This window comes from Aplysia californica, unplaced genomic scaffold, assembly GCF_000002075.1.
Source record: "Aplysia californica isolate F4 #8 unplaced genomic scaffold, AplCal3.0 scaffold00777, whole genome shotgun sequence".
NCBI lineage: Eukaryota > Metazoa > Mollusca > Gastropoda > Aplysiida > Aplysiidae > Aplysia > Aplysia californica.
This window is the reverse complement of record NW_004798047.1, coordinates 50,212-74,706: the sequence shown is the minus strand read 5'-3', so window position 1 is coordinate 74,706 and position 24,495 is coordinate 50,212. Positions and strand designations below refer to the sequence as shown.

General features: G+C 39.8%; 1 protein-coding gene across 1 annotated transcript; it reads right to left on the bottom strand.

Moving 5' to 3' along the window:
* Positions 1–1,316: 1,316 nt before the first annotated feature.
* On the bottom strand, positions 1,317–23,962 carry LOC101849411 (eukaryotic translation initiation factor 2 subunit 3, Y-linked). Its single transcript, XM_005109424.3, has 13 exons — positions 23,825–23,962; positions 20,090–20,153; positions 19,324–19,385; positions 11,069–11,134; positions 8,750–8,871; positions 8,095–8,189; positions 6,320–6,478; positions 5,569–5,703; positions 4,933–5,027; positions 4,416–4,560; positions 3,356–3,525; positions 2,783–2,955; positions 1,317–2,123 (listed from the first exon to the last, which is right to left on the bottom strand). Exons 1-13 carry the CDS (start codon positions 23,909–23,911, stop codon positions 2,060–2,062), a joined length of 1,437 nt encoding a protein of 478 aa, XP_005109481.1. The 5' UTR covers positions 23,912–23,962; the 3' UTR covers positions 1,317–2,059.
* Positions 23,963–24,495: the final 533 nt, after the last annotated feature.

Genomic DNA, 24,495 nt, shown 5'->3' with positions numbered 1-24,495 from the left:
TACATACATGTAGGCCTACTTCCCAGAGAGTGTAGAGTCCCTGAAGTAAATTCTTTCCTTCAGTGTAAAAGGATATGGTTCAATTGCCATTTGTCTTTGGTGTTCAACTAACCTCCAATATAACGCAAGTGGGAATATATTGCTTGTGTTCCCTCCCAGTTTGAAAGTAACTGAAGTTGTATATACCATAAAACTTTTCTTCACTACCACAGTGTAGTGTCCATTTTGAAAGTCACTCCCAAGGTTTGGACCAAGAACCAATTCAGAATTTTGTTCAGGCAACTGGCCTTTATAAGTATTATAAGGCCCCAACTTTCAGCTGGCAAGGTGACCTTCAAGATTTACCCACAAAATCTCTATAGTTTTTGTATCCCTGTTGGGGAAGACAAGTCTCCTGGCTTTGGATTACAGGGTGTGATGAGAAGGAGTCTGTTGCCAGCTATGCTTCAACATGGGTCGACCTCAGTAAGAAAGTACGGTACGGTTTATTGTAACAGACTTTCAAAAGCATTAAAAAAATTAATCTTAATAAATTACATATAAATCTTTTTATAAACCATTAACACATTACACCCCAACTCGCCCGATAATTCCCTTACGCGCTCCACCTTGACTCGCCCGGAACCACCCGCGCCGACCTAGCGTCTTTAGAAACGAAGTCTCGCCTTCTCTGGGGCTGAGGTTTTGATTTGCATAGTTATATTACTGACTACTGCAAAAAGTTTCTTCTTTCGTTTGATAACGAAACGAAAATTTTCAGGCCTGCAGTTTTAGTATTAGAACCAAACGAAGTGCGATTGCGTTACCAACACTCCCAAGGTGTCCCGATTTGTTGAAAAGCGACACAATTGAGTACGAAATTGGAAATAACAATGGATTTGAGCAAAAACAAGCAAATGACAAATTAAATGATTTTGATGAAAACGCTGTAGCAAGAGTTTGGGGCGATTCAGATTGATCAGACGTAGAAAATCTAGAATTTAAATCTAGGGCCCGACCGCGAGGCTGAGGGTGAGAGTGACAGGTCGGACACCCCGAATGAACTAAAGTTAGAACATTTCCAACAGTTTGCGCATACACAAAGTTATATTTTTCTGAAACTACATTCATTTTTCGTTTTAATTTTAATTTTTTCAGGATTTTTGTAATTTGTTTAGTATTTTTAAAATGTGTTTTTTAAAGGCTAGTATTCACGGGAGGTGGGTTCCTTCCCCTTGTTTGGGATCTAACAATGGACTTCCCGCCCAGACCCTTAGGGTGTAATGTGTTAATGAGTACAACGAGCAGATGAAAAAAAAGTACAAGGAAATACAGAATTCGATTGCCACATTGAGAATTTTATTCCATTACTTAGAATTTTGACAGCATCCTTCATGCACTGATGCGAGACATCCATCTTTATGAATGACTTACCAAATCTTCGGCCAAAAGAACGGCAATTTCAATAAATGCTTGAAAAGATACCCCTGAAAAGGATGCATTTTGTTCAAAGTATTTGCAAACACATTACAGGCGACAACTGCCAAATCGACGTTTATTTACTTTACAAGAGTGTCCATTCATTATCCAGGGTATATGGACGACAAAGTGTACACATGTGTACTTGACTTAAAACATCCCTGAATGTGGTTTAAAAAATATCTCACCATGAAGAAACCCATAATTAATTCTTGAACACTACGCATTTTCTTTTACTTCCACCAAATAATTTTTTAAAAAGTGAGATAAATACAGCTAGCTGTTCCACCCTAGAATGCTTTTGAGCCTCAAAATTAACTTCCCAGAGTCCTTCCCTGAAATTTTGCTGCTCAGTATTTTTCAAATTTCAGGAAACACTTGAGTTCCCGCAACATGGCAGCCACCCTGATTGCACTACACCTATCATTCCCTTTTGCAGCTACTTACACCATTCAAACATGCCATTACAAAAGGCAACAATCACACATTTTGATAAAACATACACTGGATTAACTGGAGAGATTTACAGCAAAGAAGGTGTCCTGCTCTCTTGTGCTTGAAACATTCAGTGTACAGTTCTAGACTCGGGAGCATTTTAAAATTAAATCGACTGCGATTCCGGTGTTATCTTGACTCCTCTTCTGATCTGACCCCAGCCAATCAACCTGTTTGGGAGAAAAAATGAATTAAAAAAATTAAATAATAAAAATGATTAACTGTATGAGATCAAAAGAAAAATAACAAAACAAAACAGAAAGCCATCCAGGGTACTTTCCCCTGATACTGATAATCACTTCATCCAAAGGGAAAAATTCTTTCACTTACAATAGAGGTAGATATACACATCAACAAATACTCTCAACTTACAACTTGAACACTTCTGTACAGCCTAAATTCAATCCATCAACAGGTTCTTGCTGAGTTTTATTTTGAAAAAGCCAACTGACTTGGTAGAAGAAGGCCTGCTGATGAATTTAGACAACCTTCCATAGAGACAAAAGAGGCTATTTCGCTGCATGAATCTCTTTGTTTTCTTAATTTTTGTCAACACATACAAAAAAAGTCATTTTGAAGGCTTTGCGCACATAGCCAACACACTAAGCTGACAGGAAAAGGTCCCAGGAAGAAGAAAAAATTTAGGCTGTACCCAGATTTGAGCATTGGTCAAGTCCATAACAAACTGACACAACGACTGTAAGTTTGATCCTAAACATTTTTTATGACACAGATATTGCACAGAAAAGAAGCAAATTCCTGAACCACCTTTCTGCAGCAGCAAACAAAAGTGATTGTTTCCTTCTATCAACTATAACAGTGTACTCACCTCCAATGCTTCTCTACACGTCTGCTCAGGGCAATCTTCTCTCCAGTCTCTGTGCACACAGGGGAGGTCAGTCCAATCTTGGCCAAATCAGCCTTCACAGCCAGCACACGACCACCAGTGGACAGCGAGCCAATGTTCACCATCAGAACTTCATTTTTGCTCAGTTTTTGCACCTTTTTGAAGAAAGAAATTGAACATAAATAGGGTTCATCCAGCAACTTACACCAACATCATCTCATTCGAACTTTCTGCACATGTTAACAGAATTTCCAAGTCCCAACTGGACGATGGCCACTCATTATAGAAGAAAAAAGTGGTCGTTTTAATCTTATTATATCCCCCCCCCCCCCCCCCCCCAACAACAACAAAACAAAACAAGGGGGAAAATGCTTGCATACTCAAAGTACCACTGCTGACTCGCATTTAATGCATGGGGAATCAATGTGAACATACTGTAACAAGCAGATATCAACAATTGAAAAAAAAAACAACCCAAGAAAAGTTGATGAAACAGACCAGAGCTGGGAGAACACCAGCCGATCACAAGGAACATGAACTGGGACCTCCACTTACCTTAGCACCTTTCTTGTCCCCCTCAGTCTTGACTCCCAACAAACGCCTGAGAAGGAAGAAGGAGATCTCCAACTCGCTGAAAATGTCGGGCAGGGCATCGACAGCTCCCAGGACCTGTCCGACCAAACGGTCACCACGGCACAGGGTCGGGTCCATCTTGGTGCCAACACCTGAAACACACAAGGCATATATCATTAATGTACGACTGAGAAACATTTTTCCTATTGTGGTTTAAATAGTTTTCTTGTTTATATGACACGTTTCTTTTTGTGTATGAGGTTTTACTCTCTGTAATCATGCCACTGATGTAAAGCCCACAGAGCTTACACACTTGAATGGGATAAAGTGCTATATATAAATGCAGAAAGTGAAGACAAAAGCAGACAATAGAAAATTATTAGAGAGCAGGGAAAAAGGTGAAAAGAGAACATTATTTCAGAGAAGAAAATTTTCCGGCGCTGTCAGGATTTGAACCGGGGACCTATGGAATGAAAGACGAACACCATAACTTCTAGATCACGAGGTTAGCCTGAAAAGATTTTTTACAAAGTCCAATACCCTGTGCAAAGTTTTTAAACCCAAAATCTGAGGAGCCTTGTTCAGAAGGAAATTAGCATCAAGGTTGTTCAGTGACTCTAGTCCAAAAGTTTCATCATGACAAGGCAGCTCTTACTGATACCCACTAGTGTCTAATTAACAAATCTTTTCTGCCCTCTGAACACACACCAAAAAAAAATGTCGATGAGCTCAAAAATGAGTTGGTTGAGGGCCTTGGATGCGGCAATGTCAAAATTAATTAATTCTGCGAGACAAATTGTACAAAAAAAAAAAAAAAGACCCCCAAAAGTAACACTAGAAATGAGTAAAAAAGCACGATGAAATTGAAATTTAACTAAACACATCTAAATAAAAAAACGTGCCTGAAGGAACTTGAAAAGGCCCAAAAACCACTTACGAGAAACTTCTTTCCCAGCACAAAGTTGTCGCCAAAATTAAGCAAAGTGCTAAACTGGCGAAATTAATGAGCACATGTTCATCATTGCCATTTTCAAGTTCTTACCAATGAGGCCTCCAGGCACAGCATACTGTAAGTCATTCAGTTCAGCGTAGAGAGAGACGATCTTGGACAAAATGGGTCTACAGATGAGTTTGCCATCCTGATCTCTCGACACCACGCCAGGTCTCACTTCAATCTTTTGATTTACCTGTATGGTGAATAAAATCATGAATATTAAAAAAAGCGCTGCCAAAACTCAGTGGCCCTGTCAACATTTGATACTCTGAAAATTGAAGCACCTCATGGCTCAATAGGAAAAGCAACAAAAATGAGGATATACTCAATCTTCAGGATCTATAAAAAACAACAGAGTAATAACAACCCCCCCCCAAAAAAACCCAAACAATCTTATACACAAATGCATTGACACAAAACCAAAAGTTTTTAGCTCATTTACGCATGACTGTCCTTAACATTTGATTTGGTTAAAAACAATTTTTTAAACCCCTAAGACAACCCACCCCCTACATCTGAAAAAAAAAAAGCACAACAACAAATCCTCCACATCCCCTTTACTCACCCGCAAGACTCCTCGCAGAATAGAACCTCCAGCCACACCACCCAGGATGTCGTCCACCTCACAGCCAGGCTTGTTCACATCAAAGGAACGAATTACTAGGAGAGAAGGAATAAAACATTGTCAAAGCAACTCCACTTCAGATCTATGTATTTTCTTATACTTTTAACACATACACATTAAAAATCATATAGAAAGTGAAAAGACTGACAACATAACACTTTAAAAAGCTATTGGAAATACACACATGGGGAAATGCAATTGTGGCAAAACTACTGGGCGGACTGGTTTGACATATTTACAGACAAGACGCTGTATTTTTGAATGTTTTCATTGTACTACTATTATAGTAGAGGGTTTTACTGCTCTCGCAACTGCATAAGGTCATATGAGCGCCATGAAGATTAGAGGTGTTACGAGAGAGTAGCAAACACAAAAAAGGAGAGATCGGGACAAGAGATGTTTGACAATAAAGAAAGAGCAAACCTCACCAGCGTACCCGCCTTCTCATTCTAGGCCCACGATTTGTTAATAATTTTAGTATAAAATCAATAATGATCACATAAAAAACTTAACCTTCCCACTTTGCCAGACAAGAACATTGTTTATGAATGACACACAAAACAAGAGTGAGCTCACCAATAAGCCTAGGTTGTGACAAGAAATCCCTGACTGGCACGGGAATGCGTTTGATGATGTACTCGCAGATCACATCAATGTTGTACTTGAGCTGGGCAGACACGGGCACCACTGGAGCGCCTTCTGCCACAGTTCCTGGGCACAAGAGAGGAGAGAAAGGATAAGTGTATATGTACAGTCTAACTTGATCAGGACAGCCACCAACTGTCAAGGAAAAAATTGTTGTCTTAGACTGGTGGAAGTTTTAGACAATATGTTCATAATATAAATAAAAAAAGGGGGGAAGTAGGAAGTAGTTTCTACAGGTGATTATCTTGGACAGGTGGCCAATAGAGCAGGTTTGACTATACTTAGTTAACATTTTTTAGAACTCATGTTCTAAAACACACACTTTATACACTGCACATGTTACAGTTACATTTCTACATGTTTTACCGCTGCTGTTAGTCATGATGGAAAAACTGTAACAATTCTTTCTTTAAAAAAATATGCTGCAGCCACCTACATATCATGATATCAAATAACTTTCCAAAATTAAGAATCCCTCTGTGCATTTCCTTGAAACTTATGCACACTTTCACATACGTTTTTTCTTATATATATAAATAAAGAAACAACTATATATGACCCTCAGAACGTGAATTAAAAAATAGTAACGCTTAAATGTTGAATATCCCTATAAAAGGAGAAATGCAATGAACATGATACAATATTCAATTAAAAAGAAACAATCTAAAAGTTGGCGATTTACCTTTCACAAAAGCAAGGATTTGCTCATGCTGTTCTTTTGCCTGCGATTCTTTCACCAAATCAATTTTGTTTTGCAAGATGAGAATATGTTTCAGTTTCATGATCTCTACAGCAGCCAAATGCTCTGATGTCTGTGGTTGGGGACACGTTTCATTGCCAGCTGAAATACACATACCAATGGGAAATACATGAGCAAGATAGGACAACCCCAACTCCGTTATTGTAACTTCTACATTCACATGGCAGAGGTAGATGTAAGGGAAAATATACCTTCTTGGTGAGAGATTAGAAAAGAGCATATTTTAAATACAGTGGAATCCTGTTATAACGAGAGGGAGGGGACCGGTGCGAAATGTCCGTTATAGCAGGATTCTCGTTATTAGGGATCCAGCAATAAATTCAAGGTAAATAGTAAAGTAGGCCTAACCTATGAGTTTAGTGTTCTGTTTATTCCTTTTTGTATTTCCCCTGATGATGATTTTGTTCAACATGATCTCTAGGTCTTACTGGATCAAAAAACGAATCAGGTTTCTTTCTCTAGCACTAGCAATGTTGACCAATCGGCTTTGGCGATCAGAAAAAAGGGGCTCTGGCTCTAGGCTAACTCGCCTGTGTTGTCCCCCACCCCACCACACCTTGTGGTGCGTTGCGTCTGCTTGCGCACGTCACACAGTCACTCCATCTATCACAGCATTGTGACCTCTCCATCCCGGACCAGAGAAGTGAGAGGCACGGTATGCCTAGATAATCTAGACTGGGCTGGCCTATCACGCGATACGTTCTGCTTGTCTGCGCATGCCACACCCTCCTCACTCATTCGCTCCGGCCTTCATTATTGGTTCGCGTGGGCTCTCTCATTCTTTGTTTCCCTGGATCACCAACAACTTTCTCAACTGGCGAGATTTCATATGTTTAATTGGTCTGGGCGCTGTGCACAGCAGCAGCATTATTCCGCTATAACCGACTCATGTGACATTCTGATTGCGCAATAGCAGTATTTTATTTACAAAGAAGGGACAAAAACGGGGTTTTAGAATAGTGTCTTTTTAACAGACTTCTCGTTGTTTCAGGTCCACTGTAACAACTTTGACAGTAAAACCAGTAAAAATGCAGAAATATGAGAATGCAGTGGTCTTCGCTCAAACATCCGGTCATAAGGAGAATACTTTGATCACGAGCGAGGTAAAAGTGATTGAAACTTAAAACCACCTAGGGATAAACCCTTTCCGTAGAGGTCACATATGTGCATAAAACTAGTGTTAGTGAGTGGACTCTGCTGTACACTAATCTATGTCAGCCACCATTCCCTTCAGCCCAACCCCCTTTTCCATCTGTTTCCTACCCCTTCATGACCGCTTGATATCAGTTAGGATACTGGAATGCTTCTTCTGACCCTGAGTATTGAGAGCTAACATGCACTTCAAAGCAAGCACTGCTGCTACCAACAATTGAAGAAAGAGTGGGAAAGTACCTGCGCCTCCACTCCCTCACACTGTAGCTGTAGATGTATGTTTTACTGAACTTTGCAACATTATAAATCAGGTACTGGTTCACACTTTGTATAACCAAATTATGGTGAAAGAAGACAATTAATTAAAAATGCAAACAACCTTTAGTTCAAAATGGGCTCTTAAGTGGATATTATTTTTAGAGCAGGTTCTTAGACATGAAAACCATGAATGTAAAAACCTCCATTATGAGGTGAAAGTAGGCCTTTGACGGACAGGGTTCTAACGTGGTGTGTTCTTATGAAAAGACAATTCAAATACACATTACCAATCATAAGTAAAGCTGCGTCCATAACAGCTGCTCCGTTCAACATGGTGGCCATAAGAATGTCGTGACCCGGGCAATCCACAAAAGACACATGTCTGAAGAAGAGTGAAAAATTATGTGTAAACAGCGGAAAGGCAAGTTAAAAACTGTCACCACAGTACGAAATGTAGAAAGGAACAAACTCTGCATGCCTATAAAGTAACATCAAACCGAGCACTTTTGTAAAAAGAGGGCTCTGTTTTTATCGAAGTACTAGGCAGGTCTGTTACAGAAGTATGCTATTGCAATCCTAAAATACATTTCGGGTTCCCTGAGCCTACAAGACAAGTACTTTGCGTGCAGAAAGGGAAAGGCAGCCTGCATTTGGTTTCAAATGGGATAAGAATCTAATGGAAGAATAACTCATCCAAAAAACAAACAACAGAAAACTGAACGTCCCAATTTACATGACGGTAAAAATTTTAGGAACCACATCCAAATCAAAGATCAAAATCAGTCATTCATCACACCCCTTCTCCCCACGAAGAAACAAAAAACCAACAAACAAAAGTCTAGCAGAGCACAAAGGTAAGACAGGTGATGATCACAATGAAAATGAAGGGACACCATTCCAAAAACATAAGCTTAAGCCGAAATATCAGACATGAACGGTTACCTCTTCAGCCTGAATCTGCCAGTGCAGCCAGGTTTATCACAGACGAAGGAGTCCTCCTTGGCACTGCCGCAGGATCTGTAGGAGTCCGGCCTGGGGCATGCGTCATTGTCACACTGGTAAATCTGAAAGGAACATGGTCACTACATGTTAGTTCCAGGTCAAGAACACGTTCATTCATAAGTGATTGTGATGTGGGCCACCTTTACTCAACAATCGGAAGTCTTTCATTACTGTCACAAGAGTCAGTACATTGACTAGGACATTAAAGTTGCATTCCTCACCTCCGAAAAGCACCCAGGAAGAAATTTCAAAGGGGACAAAATCCACTTTGTTGTTTGTTTGTTTTTGTAAAGTGTTTTACGACGCTTGCAACTGCATAAGGTCATATGAACGCGCCGGACACACATAATATTTTCAGTTGGTAGGAACTTTTGAATTTTGCCCGGGTGGCGGCTGAAGCCTACTCTTATCGATTTTAGACCACCAAGGGATCTTCAACGTGCGTAACTTGCACACGGGCCCTCCGAGATTTTTCGCTCTTGTCCGAGAAGGCTACGTGTAGGTCTTTCCTACCAGATGAGCAGGGGTGTGGCTGAAAGACAGCAGTAAGAAGAAGCGAAGGAGTAGCAGTAGAAAGGCTGCAGAAAGAATCAGGAGCCCAGAGGAAGGGGCAAAGGAGGTGAGGGGGTGGGGGCAGAAAGTGGAAATGAAAGCAGACGACAGAACATTGCTAGAGAGCAGGAAATGAGGTGAAAGGAGACAAATTTAGAGAAAAAAATTTGTCCGTCGCTACCCGGATTCGAACCCGGGACCTTTCGAATGAGAGGCCAACACCTTAACCTCTAAGCCATGAGAGACCCAAAATCCACTTTAAAGCTGCAATGTTCTCACCACAATAAGATTCATTAATCCAATTTCAGCACTTATTTCTATAAAAACTGGCAGCAAAAATTTCATCAGTGAAGAGCGAAGTTGAAAAAAGAACTTTAGATCAGGTGGAGACAACAAAAGAGAAAACAATTCCACTAAATAGACAAGGCTGGACCATGGCCAATTCGTCTCTGAATTCTATGACACAAATGGAGAAACACTCAACACAGTACCAATAATTTCTTGCTATCTGCCATTGCTGCTTATTTCCCATCAATACCAAAAGTCAAAGAAAGACTCTACAAAAATCAGAACCTTTCCACAATCATATGTATTCCTAAAATTCTTTTCCATTCACCTTACCCTAACATCTACAGCCACAAGTCAGAAAAAGGAAACAACCCCTCACATCTTAAAAAAAAAAAAAAAAAAAGGAAGGTCAACAGTGAGGAGAAATTAAAGTACTTTCAATCAGTTAATGTTAAATCTGGTGTAAAGAGATAGGAAACATGTACGACCTTTCATTTCCAAGAGCATGAAATCTTTGAGGCCTTGTTCGGATGGAAATTGACATCATGTGAGTTCAGTGACTCTAGTCCAAAGATTTCGTCATTACAAGGGAGCTCTTTTCAATTATTCATTCCCATAAACACCTATTTCTCTAACAAGAGAGAACACACAACTTTAAACATATGTTTTAGTAAGGTTTTACGGCGCTCGCAACTGCATTAGGTCATATGAGCGCCAAGGGGAGGATGCCAACAGAAGTCCAAATGGAGAATTAGGCTTACTCTGCTCACCTCTCTAACCTCAACCGCAAAAAATCTGCTTTGACTATCAAAGCACCCCGGAAATGGCAGTTTACAAGAAAGAGACAAACATACAAAAGAAGTAGCGGAAAATAGACGATAGTAAGGATGAGGAAAGAAAAAAAAGTAGTTTTCTTTAAACAACTTTAAACGATTCATTAGAAATTGTAGAAAAGGGAAAAGTTAGATTTTTTCCCCATAAACAATCTAGCAACTCCTGGACACCGGTCGGAAAGTCTAACATTCTGCTCCTCCTGCCTTACCAGACAGGGTTGAGCCTAATTTGAGAAGCAATAATTGGATTACTTGAAATGAAAATAAGAGAAAAGGAAACAAGGTAAGGGCAACAGAATTAGAAAAACAAAAACAAACAAACCCAAAACAAAGAGTAAAATACACACACTACTTCATATTAATACACGTCAAAATAGTACCCCCCCCCAGAAAAGTTTAAAGATAAAGAGATGGAATTTGAAGGCTTCCAAGATCTTAAGAAAAGCTTTACCCAAGAGTGAAGGAATTGTATGAAAGTTCCACATATCGCAAACATGACACTTTAAGCTGCCTAAGACATATTATTCAACTAAAACAGCAGACAGAGAATGACACAGAGTAAAACCAAAGAGAAAAGAGGTCATACCTTAGCATTGGCATAGCCCAATTTAATGGTGATGTTTCTCTCCAGCTCATTCTTGAATCTGACAGTCTGTGAAATACAAAGCAAAAAGCATACACTGGAACTGGTGCAACACCAACACATTAAGAAGGAAAGTGAACTAAATTATTGCTGATGAATCCGAACAGATGTACTGTATTCAATGAATTCCTACTTTGTGAAAATAATAATAATTATAGCATGTATAGCGCAAATTCTCAACAGCAAGCCCTATGTGCTTTACAATCTATACTTCTACCCCAGCAGACCTGCCAGCATTCTGAAACAATCTCAACTTCCAGAGAAGCATACAGTGCAAGCTGTAATTTATAGGTGCTAAAACACTAACATACAGACATTATCTATAACTGGGTACCCATTTTCACCTGGGTGAAGTGAAGAAAATTTGTGTAAAGTGCCTTCCCAAGGACACAACGTTGGTCCAGACGCTTGAACCCCCAACCTCAACCGGTAGCCTAACCACAAGACTACCGACGCCACATACCAGGCGTTCGTCAATTTTTGGGCATATGGAGCTAGTGGTATCAACAACTTGTTTATTTGTCTTGTTTTTCACAACCCCCCCCCCCCCCCCCCACCAATCTATTTTGAATAGAAGTCAAGCTATTTGCAGTTGAAATATGTGGAGGTCACTTGATGTCAGAAAAAAATTTAAAAATTACCCAACGGACGAAACATGCTTGTTTTTTAAATTGTCATTGTTTTGATGAGCGCCTGATTTCACCACGATGCTATATAAACAGTGAACAAGAGGACCTAAACATTAAAGATTACTTCATCATACTTCATGTTCAGTCCATCCTTCCATTAACACAAACCGAGAAGCCTTGTTCAGGTGGAAATTGACATCAAGGTTTTTCAGTGACTCTAGTCCAAAAGTTTCATCATTACAAGGCATTTCTCCTTTGTTCACTTCCGTTAGCTTTCTACACAACCTGGAATAAATCAATCTTTTGCTCCTGCCCTTATAAAAAATTTAACTCTCATTTCAAATCTTCCAAAACCGTAATCCCTTCTGTAAACCATGTTTTAATTTAGGGAGTGTATACAGACCCGGTAACCGGGAACAAAGTTACAAAGTATACAGACCCGGTAGGGGAACTCTTTTGTGATTTCGGAGAGTTTCAGCGCCCTCTTGGCTCAGGGTAGACCTAGGTTCTTCTAGATCTATGGTCTAGGTCTAGATCTAGGCAGACAGACATAAATCTTTCATCTAGTTTCGCGGCTAACCTAGATCTAAATGAAGATTGCGGATGTCGTTTCGATGAACGATGGTTATTCCTCTGTTTTGGAATTGGAGGAATCACAATCCGAAGAAAAGAACCAGTTACAATGTCATAATTTCAATCGAGCAGTCTCTCTCTCTCTCTCTCTGCTCTGTGTGTCTCTGTGTACCGCTCGCCTTCTCTTTTTCTTTGTTTGTCTCTGTATTTCTTTGTCCCCATCTATTTCCCACTCTATCTTTCTCTCGTTCCCTCCTGCCAACTGGGGCATGTCATATACACTTTGCTAGCACCCCCCCCCCCTCTCTCTCTCTCTCTCTCACACACACACACACACAAAAGATCCGGGTCTGAGGTCTGAAACTTCCCGAAATCACAAAAGAGTTCCCCTACCGGGTCTGTATACTTCGTGACTTTGTTCCCGGTTACCGGGTCTGTATACACTTCGTTTAATTTAATTTGCATGCCAAATACTACTTAACCCAACATTATATATCAAAATAATCTGCAAATTCTACCCCCCCCCCCCCAAAAAAAAACAACTAATCAAAGACCAAAAATCAAACAACCCCCGCCCCCCCTCAAATCAGCCTCGTTCAGATGGAAATTGACATCAAGAATGTTCAGTGACTCTAGTCCAAAAATTTCATCATAACAAAGCAGCTCACTGTGAATTTCACTTACCATTCATACCATATCTCCATGTGCAAATCGCTCTCTCTTCCATACTAAACACCCACACACACAAAAACTCCCTTACTGCAGCTGGGGCAAAATAAAGTTGCTTTTTTTTAAACATTTCATTATTTCATTTTATTACTTTGCTGACCTTTCATTCAGTAACGGCTTTTATCAAAGACAAAAAGTGGCAATTGGACAGAGACTAAAAGAACAAAACTTCAATCTACAATGACTTCTTTCTTCTTCTAGGTCATATTACGTTTTAAGTCCAGTAGCAATCATTATTCCAGGCCGTCCTGCTCAGTTCATCTGTTGATCTGCCTCTACAATAATATATTTAGACTAAGTCATAACCTGCTACCTCCCCCATTAACGGAGGTAAAAAAAAAAGAGGATGGAATAACATTTTTTTTTGTAATCCACCAAAATCCAACCCGAACGAATGAATTAACCCTTATTTCTCAAAAAATTATTTTGACAGACTGCTATGCAAAGCTTACGGATCTGATTAACGAGTGAATTTCCCCTTTGGAAAGTGGTGGCACAGAGTTCCCCAAGTCGTATGGATACGATAGTAAAACATGACATACTGATAGGGTGAAACACTCATTTGGTCAACCATGGAGGCAATTCCAGAATTACATCATCATACATAATCTTTTAGAAGTCTGGCAGATTTTCTGTTTTTTCTGCTACCCACACTCTCTCACTTAACTCAGCTTTGCATTTCAACGAGCACTTGTGACAAGATTGAATAGGATCTTGAGACAAATTTGTAAACTCTTCAAATAGAAAAACGAGGATGGCCTTGTTCAGATGGAAATTGACATCAATATTAATCAGTGACTCTAGTCCAAAAGTTTCATCATTACAAAGCCCTCCTCTTTGACAATTAATCAGTTATTGGTATCATCTTGAGCATGTTCATTTGCCTGGCTTTCGAATAAAAAAAACAACCCAACCAAACCCTCACAGAAGTCGAGATATTAGCAAATGAAGGAGATGGGGGTCATCTGGTTTCAGGAGTAAAATATAAGTCAGAAAATGGCACCCAGTTTGGTGAATTCCAAAGCTTGAGGGTCCTTGAATACCCCAAATTTACATTTTTTGTACCTTTAATCAACTATTTTCTGTAAAATACACCAAAAAATGTGCTTTGAAGTAGCGTTGAGCCAAAAAAACAATAATTCAATAGAAATAGCCAACTCGGCGGGAAAATGTCGGTTTCTTTGATTAATTACTTTGATGGGCCCCTGATTTCACTACGTTGCCTAACATACTATTAATAATCATTTTTAAGAGATGGTTTTTTAAGCTAATGAAGCAATTTAATATAACACCAGCATTTTTAAAAAAGGGAATAAATGCAACTAGAGGTGAAAATAGCACGGAACACTTGTCAAGAAATTGAAAATTTCACTGAGCTGAAGCAAAATGGTAACCGTAAAGAGTAATACAGGGATTCATTCATTCGGCCACTTATCCAAGGCACATATTATCATAAATATTCTAAAACCACTCAACACTTTAAAACAAATGAAATCTCCGACACTGTATACCATCCATTTGCCAAGTGCAATAAAAACACCAGAAATTGTAAGGTTTTCTGTTTAAATAATCTGCAAATTCTTCAAGCAATTATTCTAAATTTTAAAAATGGCCTTGTTCAGATGGATATTGACATCAAGAATATTCAGTGACTCTAGTCCAAAAGTTTCATCATTACAAGGCAATTCTCTTTCGCTACTTATATCTAATCTATATGAGTACAAAAAGTGGCAACAAAAGAGATAAAAACAATAGAAAACTTGTATCTACAATCTGATCTTCAGAACAGGTAAATAACAATGACACTTTCATTGCTAGGGGGAAAAAGCTAAAGCTGCAAATTAATTGAATTTATTCGGCCAATCATGGATGGTATTTTCAAATCACACAAATTTAAACCCTTTAGAAGTCTGGCAACAATTTCTGGTTCTTCTATGACCCATACTTTCCTCACTTTACTCAGCATTTCATTTCAACAAGCACTTATGAAAAGATTAAACAGGATCTTGAGATAACTTTGGAAACTTTGGGAAAAAAATGAAAATGAGGATGGCCCTGTTCAGATGGAAATTGACATCAATGTTAATCAGTGACTCTAGTCCAAAAGTTTCATCATTACAAAGTCCTCCTCCTTAACCATTTATCAACTGTGCAAATACTATTTCAAGGAACACGTTTTGAAATTGATGAAGCCATTCTTTCATTCCGGCCTTTACCAAAACTAAAGGACTAAGAGCAGAAAATAAACCGACAGGAAACTACACATTTCATTGAGCAGAAGCATACTGAGCGAATGCTGTTTATAGTAACTTACTTATTAATTCATCAATCCAAGAAACATAGCACTAAAAGTATTACCTAACACAAGGAAGGTAAAATGGTTTTTTTATTTAACTCTTTCCGGACGTAGTTTTTTGGGGGTCTAGACATAATTAACCAGTGGCTCGCTTTGGCTATGCAGGTGGTGTACAAAATAACTTCATAGAAGCATAACCATCACTCCAAATGCAACATCATAATGATATATCACATTGAAGGAAATTGAATGAGGAATACATCCCAATATAAAACAAGGATAAATTTTGAACATAAGTATGCATTAGAAGGGTTAGAAATGGCGACGGTGACGAGATAAACATACTTTGACGGAAAAAATTACATTCACCAAACATGTGAAAGCAAATCAGCATGGCTATCTTATCATATACCAGCCAAAAGAATAATCCATAAATTTCTGAAAGTGCAGTTTTTTTTATTTGAAAGCAATATTCCAATTTTTGCTTGAGTTATGATATTTATACTGGGTCCGGTTACATCGTTTTGTTGATTGAAGACCGCAAGAACTAATTCACTCGTTTTCCCCCCAAACCCAGTCTTTGACAAAGTGAAACTATATATGATTTCGTTCCCTAAATCCTTTCCGAGTTTTTCAATAGCAATAGAAAAGTAATTATAAACGGCGGATCATGTTATAATGAAACAAAACTGAGGTACCCTATCACAGCCGATATATCGGCGATCCGTCCGGAAAGAGTTTAAAACATTGCAAATTCTTTAAACAAATACTTAACAAAAACGCCTTGTTCAGGTGGAAATTGACATCAAGGGTATTCAGTGACTCTAGTCCAAAAGTTTCATCATTACAAGGCTTTGACTACATAGTTCATACTTAAGAAGCAAATCGATCTTTCTCCCTTTCAAAAAAATCGCAATTTAAAAAAAGACCCAAAAAAAAACCCAGCCACCCATTGTCAAGGAAAAAAGTGGCCGTATAACACAGGTCGCCATCTTAAGCGGGACTGATCAAAATGAAGAAAGCAACCCATTCTATTCTAAGGTCCAAACCGGGGCTGATCTCAGGCTTTGGGCTGCCGTAAGGTAAATTCAAAAGGGCTTTTATTTTCTCTTGAATAAGGGGGGTGGGTGGTGTATGAAGGTTTTAGTTGTTGTTTTGCCATTGTTAGTTTGTTTTTTAGGCTAGCTTTTTTTAATGCCGATTTTGTGCAAGGGTAAAATAAACTAAATATCATGTAAGACGATGAAGACCGAGTGTCACGGTAAAACAAACACACGGGTCACCACCACTCGGAGAACGAATAAAGCTTCTGTTGCAAGTTCACGTCAATGTCCATTGTCACTTTGCTACAGATAAGGTAAACAAAACAGTGACCAGTCACCTCACATACTATTTGCGCATGAATTGTAGGCGGGGCTTATAGGTTATGACGGATCACATACTTCCCTCACAAGCAGTTGAAAATTTATTGTTACCCATTGGTCAACTTGGGTAAACATTCATCGGAGGGACTAACAATAACGACATGTGAAAGGATTATGACAGCTCGTCCACAGTGCCAGGGGCCGATTCAAAATTTATGACAAGGTGTCGAGCCATGAGTGGCCACGCCCGGCCGCCCCAGGCAGGTAAATTTGACCGTGGGTTGATAAAACAAGGTGGCTGCGGCGGACAAGTGACCTTTACAGTTAAATTATTTGAAAATATGCAAGGGGGGAAATGGAAAGTGGCTGTTTGTACAGGTGGCCGTCATGGCAGGTTCGACTGTAAGTACCAGAACAGGAGAAACATAACATTTTAGTTATTCACAATCACTCAGTCAAATATTGATGAAACAAGGTCAATTCCCACACAGAACAAAAAGTGACAACAGGAGTAGAGACAAAAAGAAGAGTAAAAAAAAATTATTATTATTCCCAGTCAATTCTCAAGAACAGTTTAATAGCCATCCCTTCGCCGTAAAAAAATAAAATAAAAAAATACGGGTGGTGTTTTCAAATCAACCCTTTAAACGCCCTTACAAGAACATTGTGGCTTTTTCACAATCATAGCTCTACATTGCTTGGATTTGCATTTCAACCAGCTTTTGTGACAATATCAAAGGGGTTCTTGAGACAACTATGTAAAATCTTCAGTTCATACGATAAAAAAGAAGCTATGTTCAGATGGAAATTGTCATCAGTAGTGTTCAGTGACTCTAGTCCAAAAGTTTCATCAATACAAGGTCCTCTTAGATCATTCATCAACCTAATGAAATATATACACACACACTCCCTCTGAATTTTTTCATTTCAATTTTTGCAAATTTATGGGATGGTTTTGGAAACATACCATTTTTTAAAATCCCTACTATATCTCAAACGGTAATGAAAACTATAAAAATTCTTTTAAAAACGTTTTAAACTATTTAAACATTTTTGTAAGTAAAGTGCCATCAGTTAACAAGGAGTTTTCTTAGCATTTTAACCCAATAAGACACACTAACATTCTATAAGAGGAGGAGATTTCTAACAATCGTGACTAGCTTCCATTTCTAAAACTAGAGGAGCACATCTTCAAGCAAACAAACCATGCAGATTTCTCCCACTGCCCGTTTTATAATAATTGCGAGCAAAATGAAAATTAAAACATAGATCATATCTTTTTTAAACTAAAGAGTGAGAAGCCTTGTTCAGATGGAAATTGACATCAAAGTTAACTCAGTGACTCTAGTCCAAAAGTTTCATCACCACAAGGCAGATCTCTTGGATTGCTCAGACAAGTGAAAATCTTCACCCTACATACACATTTCCCACTTTAAAAAAATAATAATTTGGAACCTCAGTGACCAAGAGAGACACATCTTTCTTGACTTTTTAAAATAAACTTAATTTTGCAACCAAACCAATCTAACTAGAGAAAAACTTTGGCATCAACAAATTTGTATTTGAAATGAAACTGGGGCCCTATTACAGTAACATAACTGCTTTGTTTGTGACAACATATATCGAGTATCTAGTGTAAGACCCTGTCATACGTTATTACAGTAGTTTCCGCCTAAGATCCCACCGCTTACGATCCCGGTTCGCTTAAGAACCCCCTGTTTTAAGAAAACAGAATTTTTGCTATACAAAAGTCACCCATAAGATCCCGCTCTGATTCACTCTGAAGGTCTACATTCGGCTAAGATCCCGCATTTCAGATCATTATTTGTGGAACAAAAATCCCCGTGGGCACAGTCCATCAACCAAGAGATAACCGTTCGTCGTGTCAAAGACCACCCATTCTCGTGAATGTGATCACACACGTAAAACTCGATGAAGCGATACAATGTTTGTCCCAAACAGGATCACACCGGGGTGTGAACTGACCGATGCGTTTGTTTTTCCCAAACATCGCACTCACACCTGAGCTCTTCCCTAAAATTACATCACTTCGCTCCCAGCGGGCTCACATCGAACTAAGAACTCTTCCCTGACCATTGCAGCAGTTTTCTCTACTCCTGAATTTGCGAGAGACTGAATTTTAATTGGTGTGATCACAAGGTAACGGAGCATAACGACAAAGGCGGGTGGGAACTCAGTCAGATATGGAAAGCTATAAATTTTCAACAGGTAAAGGGGAGGGGCAACTGGATAAGCGTAGATCTTGAGACTCATGATAGGATCATAAGTGAAAATGGCATGCCTCGTGCCACTATGCACTGTGATAGATCATCAAAGTTAATCCCTCTTTGTTCGCCATGTCATAAACCCACCCAGGAGTCATGTCAGTTCATTTTAGAGTGGAGGGAGACCATTTTACCGATTTTGAGCCTTAACATGGGCCACCATAGATTCTTCCCTGGGTTCGTCGGTTAAAATCCCGCATTTCCTAGCTCCCGAGCACCGTGATCTTATGCGGAGACTACTGTATTCCTAATGGTGTATGTTGAAGTCTTACACCAAGCAGTCTTTTCTTCAGTTCTTTGTAACACGAACAGCAAGTCTTACCTGGACACCTGAGATGGCTTTTACCATCGTGGACTTTCCGTGAGCCACATGGCCAATGGTTCCTGCATAAACAAAATTGATAAAAGATTATCTAGTTGAACTGTATACAGTGTAGTACACATACACATAGCAAAGTCGGCAGGACACATCTCTTCGATATGTATGAATTTAATGTGCAAATTTCAGGCTATATATCATGGAAGATAGACGAAGTTGGACAATTGGGTCACAATGTTATACAATCTGAAATTTTTAAGCAACAAAAAAGACATGTGGAGTGCTTGGTCAGTCCACGGCAATACAGCAGCTCTCTTAGTTTTTGCACACCACAAATTCTCCGGTTCTAGAAATCTATCGATGTTGTAAGCTTAGCCTTCCTTCTAATTTTGGTTGCAAAGTTTCACCCATTTTCGTTCATGGGTATTTCCGTAACTATACTTACAAAAGGGCTACCTTTGATACTGAACGGCCTAAAAATTATGTCCCAATGCAGCCCGATTTCAGGGCCAAAGCCCAGGGAGCAACTGGCATTGCTACACAAACATAATTCCTAGTCTGACTTCCTTTTCCTTATATTCAATTCTGTTGAACCTGCAGTCCATAAATCATTACTTTTCAATGTCAGTAGTCAAGGCAAATGGGTAAAATATGGGACTGAAGGTAAAATTTCCCATCACCTTTTGCTTCAGTACCAATATATAAATTCTCTTTGTAAATGTGTAGCACCCTTAACTTTTAAGCTCAGAGTTAGTTTCCGCAAACTTACCTATGTTGATTGTAGCCTGGCGACTGATCACATCAGGTGTCAAGGGAGTTAACGTTTTTATGTCCTGAAAAGCAATAGAAGAACATTGAAAAGGTTACGCAAGTTCCAGAAGGGGAGGGGAAAAGGTGGTATCGATAAGGAAAAAAAACAGAAGAAAAGAAAGTCAGAATCTGTCCAGTATGATCTATCAAAAAAAGTATTACAATGTTATGCAAGAGGAACAAAAAATATTTCAAATATATATATATGCTGCTTAGTTTCAGTTCAAAAGTGAGATTACTCCAGTTATCCCTATTTTTTTCTCTCTAAAAGTCATTCCACAGGAGTGTCATGCGTCCTTTACACGTAAAACTAATCTTTTCCACTATATCAACCACTTCCTCTTGTTACATTTTCGCATTTTGTGGACTATTTAATTTTCATCTCTCTAAAAATTCAGAGCTACCACAGGTTCTTAAACACCTACTTACTTTGTCTAGGTCCTGTCTCGTGTCAAAGATAATGCTATAACCTAGACTACATACTACATAGCTAGATTCTAGTTCTGAATATATCTAGCCTGTACCGATATATCGGTAGGCTAATAAATGAGTGAAAATGGAGTGGTGGTGCAGCCGATATATTGGTAATGGGCCAAGAATGAGTTAAGCGGGCTCACTAGAGGCAAAACTCATACACTCAGTAGTAATCATTAGGGCCAAAACTGGATTATCCCCTGTCAATTCAGTCACCCTGAACTCAGGGGAAAATTTGGACCATGCCGCTGGCAAATTTTCCAAATCACTAACATAAAACATCCCACCACGTCCAGACCCGGCTAAACGTAGAAAGACGCACCTGCCTGATTGGCTGTTTATTTTAGTAATGTGATTTCATCACATCCTGGGATACCCACAGACTATTTTTATCATATCATATAGCCTACAATATACCGGAACGTCTCCAGGAAAAGGCCACCGCTATTCTAGAATAGCGCAGGCGGGCCCTTTGGCTATTCTCACCAGGCCAACCAGTGTAGCGTTCACCGTGAACAAACGTTCCAGAGTCAGAGCTCTTGTGTTGAAAGCGTGCAATTTTGATTGTGGGCCGTGAGAGAGAAAGAGAGAGGGGGGGGGGGGAGAGAGAGAGAGAGAGAGAGAGAGAAAGAGAGAGGGGGGGGGGGGAGGAGAGAGAGATAGAGAGGGGAGTAGCGCGAAAACTTCCGGGCAAAACCTAAAGGCGACCCGCGTAATTCGGCTCGGTAAGATTGAAGAATACCGGACCACCTGACTGACTTTGCCTAGGTCTCAACCTTAGGAATTTATGATTTTCCCCAGTTTTTAATCTCTCAATGGAGAATCTCTAGAGATCTAGAATCTAGATTTAGTCTTGATCTATGAAAGTGGCTATTCTCACCCGCCCGGAAGTTCTCGCAAGATAGCAATGACAATGAAAAATTAAATTTTCATCCAAATTGCTTAAAAATGGACTTAAATGAAAATAGAGTAAATTCTAAGAACTATGGTTTTTAAAATTTAAAAATCCATTGATAAATAAAAAAGTTATTGGGATTTTTGTTTGCAAAATGTTGGAGGACCTTCATATAGGAAAAAATCGCCAAAATGTGGGACATGTTTTGATGTATTTTGAGGAAAAACTGTTCATAAGTCAGTAATGAATTGGAGCATATGAATGAAACTTGGCATCTCCATGTGATTTTTAGTGCCGAATCTAGTTTTGCTATCACTTTTTCGATGTCTTCAATACTTTGGATCTTAAAGACTGATATTTGCGTGAAATTTGTTGAATTGCGTGACATCGTTTTTACCGCGACGCGATCACCCCTTCTAAAACTCAGTAAAGCGCTATCGGGAAAACCCGCGATGTAGTCATCGGTGACCCATTTGGTTATAGGCAGCCAATCACATGCCGCCTAGCGATCACGCGCCTCTTGCGTGCCGGCACCTCGCGTTTGGAATGCGCGATCAAGTTTCTAGATCTAGGGTTTTATCAATGGATGGGTGGTAATTTTAAGTTGGTACGGAAAATCTACTAAACGCAGAGATCTGAAATTTTACAGCAATAAAGAAGACATGTGGGGCGCTTGTGTGGTCGGCGATCAAGCCGCAGCTCCGCTTAGTTTTCGAACCGCAGAGGAAATTCGCACAAACACGGCAATATCTCCGGTTCTAGTTCTAGTAATCGTTCGGGATTGTACGCTGGCATGTCATTAGTTCAACCTTTCCTCTGGTTGGTTGCCGAGTTTCATTTATTTTCGTCCAGGAGTTTTCCCGTAACTAAACTTAGAAGAGAGTCACTTCTGATTCCGAGCGGCCCAAAAAATACCCCTCGCGTGGAGGCCGATTTCCGGTACAAGGCGCAGCGGGCGATTGGCATTGCTACGCAAGATCTACTCCTCCCCTCTTCTCTCTGTATCTTTCTGAATACTGTCTATCGGAGTGGACGATCAAATTGACCAAAACAAAGTTAAAAAATTATGTTAAAACACAAAAGTAAATTAATTTGGTTGTCTACAAAGATGCTACGGCTATTTAACTTTTCGAATCGAGCCGAACTACGCGGGTCGCCATTTTGTTTTGTTCTCTCTCTCTCCACTGCCCACAGACAAATTTGTACGCTTTTAGTAGGCTACAAGTACAGTTGTAATGGAACGTTTGTTCACATTCACAGCACAGAATTCTACAATTTTTCTGTTATCACAGTGTAGAATTCTGTGGTTTAGGGTGAACGCAAAATTTGTTGGCCTAGATCTAGGCTATAACGGTGAACGCGCACCGGGTGAGAGTAGCCAAAAGACTCGCCTGCACTATTCTCACCCCGGGTGAGAATAGAGGTGGCCTTGATCCAATCATTACAAATTTGTCAGGGGGGGGAGACCCCCCTGAACCCGGTGCTTTTTCGGTAGTTCCCACCCCCTCTTATTTGAGCCTGACCTACATCTAATCGGCGCTTTTTCGGTAGTTCCCACCCCCCTTATTTGATAGAGCCTGACCTACATCTAGATCTATATACGTTTGATTCGCGGCAAGCTAAGATGTCAAACCTAACAACTGCAAAACATTAAATTGTGGTAAAATTCAGGGGGGCATGCCCCCCCTGAAACCCCCCACCTTGTTTTTATTAGGTCAGGGGGGCAAGCCCCCCTGAAACCCCCCTACTCTTGGGGCCAAAACCGGCGAATAACAAATGCGGGGTGGGAACTACCGAAACAGCGCCCTGAACTTGAACCCCCCCCCCCCGAGTGGTCCGGTATTCTTCAATCTTCCCATTGGCCATTCGGCTCGATTTGAAGTTAAATAGCCGTAGCATCTCTGTGGACGACCAGATTAATTTACTTTTGTATTTTAACACCACCATATTTTTATTCTCAGCCCGGGTGAGGATAGAAATAGAGCCACATGATCGCATCAATACCAAACAAAATGTCCAAAACGTCGTGTCGGTAGGTATAAACGATCTTTGGTGCCATGTGGTTGGCTATTATTAGATCATGTAGTCAAGTGATCGGAGGGGTCTCCCGGTCTGACGTCACACAAGATGGCCGCCTTATCTACTAAAAATAGTTTGCGTCGTTCTACGTTTATAATTGCATGTGCTAGGCTAGAGGCTAGAAAGTAAGACGTAAGAGTTGAGTAGAGAGAGTCGAAGTCGAGAGACATCCTGTCTCCACGCATATTATTAAATCTTAACTTTTCGAAGAGCACATCACGATTGACATTTGAGAGGCAAACCTACAAGAGTTGTGAGGTCCTGCTTTGAGAGATGGGGCTGTTTTGTTTGAACATGTGGAGCCGTGTTGCTGCTTTCGCTTTCACCAGCCATCTTTTCTGATGCAAGCTGCAAGTTTCTGCCGTCCACTTTCCACTTCCGCCGGCTTCCCAGAAGTCTTGGTTAGTTTTGCACAATTGCCTGAAGTACACACAATTCGATGACGTCATCTCAAAGTATTAATTAAGAAAAGATTGTTTTGTTAATCTGACAGTCTTCAAACTTATACAGTTCTTTACCTTTCTACAACCTGTGTAGTATTGAAATTCAATAGATTATGACTAGAAAGACAGCCAAGACGAATAGCAAGTAAAAAAAGTGAATTTTTACTGCTTTTCCACCGAAGGAAGTTTAGGCGTATTATTGTAAATTCCTTGGCGTAGGCCTATATAGGCCTAGACCAAGGAGCTTAGAACTAATGGAGCCTCCTCTCTCTCTCTTCGCGGCGCCGCGCTTTTCCCTTTCGTCAACCTGCAGCCACCTCCCGAATCGTCAGCCACCCCCCAACCTTTGACACGGGTCAAACTCCCATCTATTTATAGGTAGTTACAGGAACATGTATAGGTGAAGTGATGTGCCGTGATAGTCGCGATATATTATTTATTGAGATTGTTTTGGTCTTTCTTTACTCATCACCT

Coding starts and splice junctions, on each gene's coding strand:
- LOC101849411 (XM_005109424.3), bottom strand. CDS start 23,911: ATGGCTGGTGAAAGCGAAAGCAGCAACACGGCTCCACATGTTCAAACA. Junction 8,872..11,068: donor TGGGCTATGCCAATGCTAAG/GTATGACCTCTT, acceptor TGTTCCTTTCAG/ATTTACCAGTGTGACAATGA. Junction 3,526..4,415: donor TGTGCCTGGAGGCCTCATTG/GTAAGAACTTGA, acceptor TGTGTGTTTCAG/GTGTTGGCACCAAGATGGAC.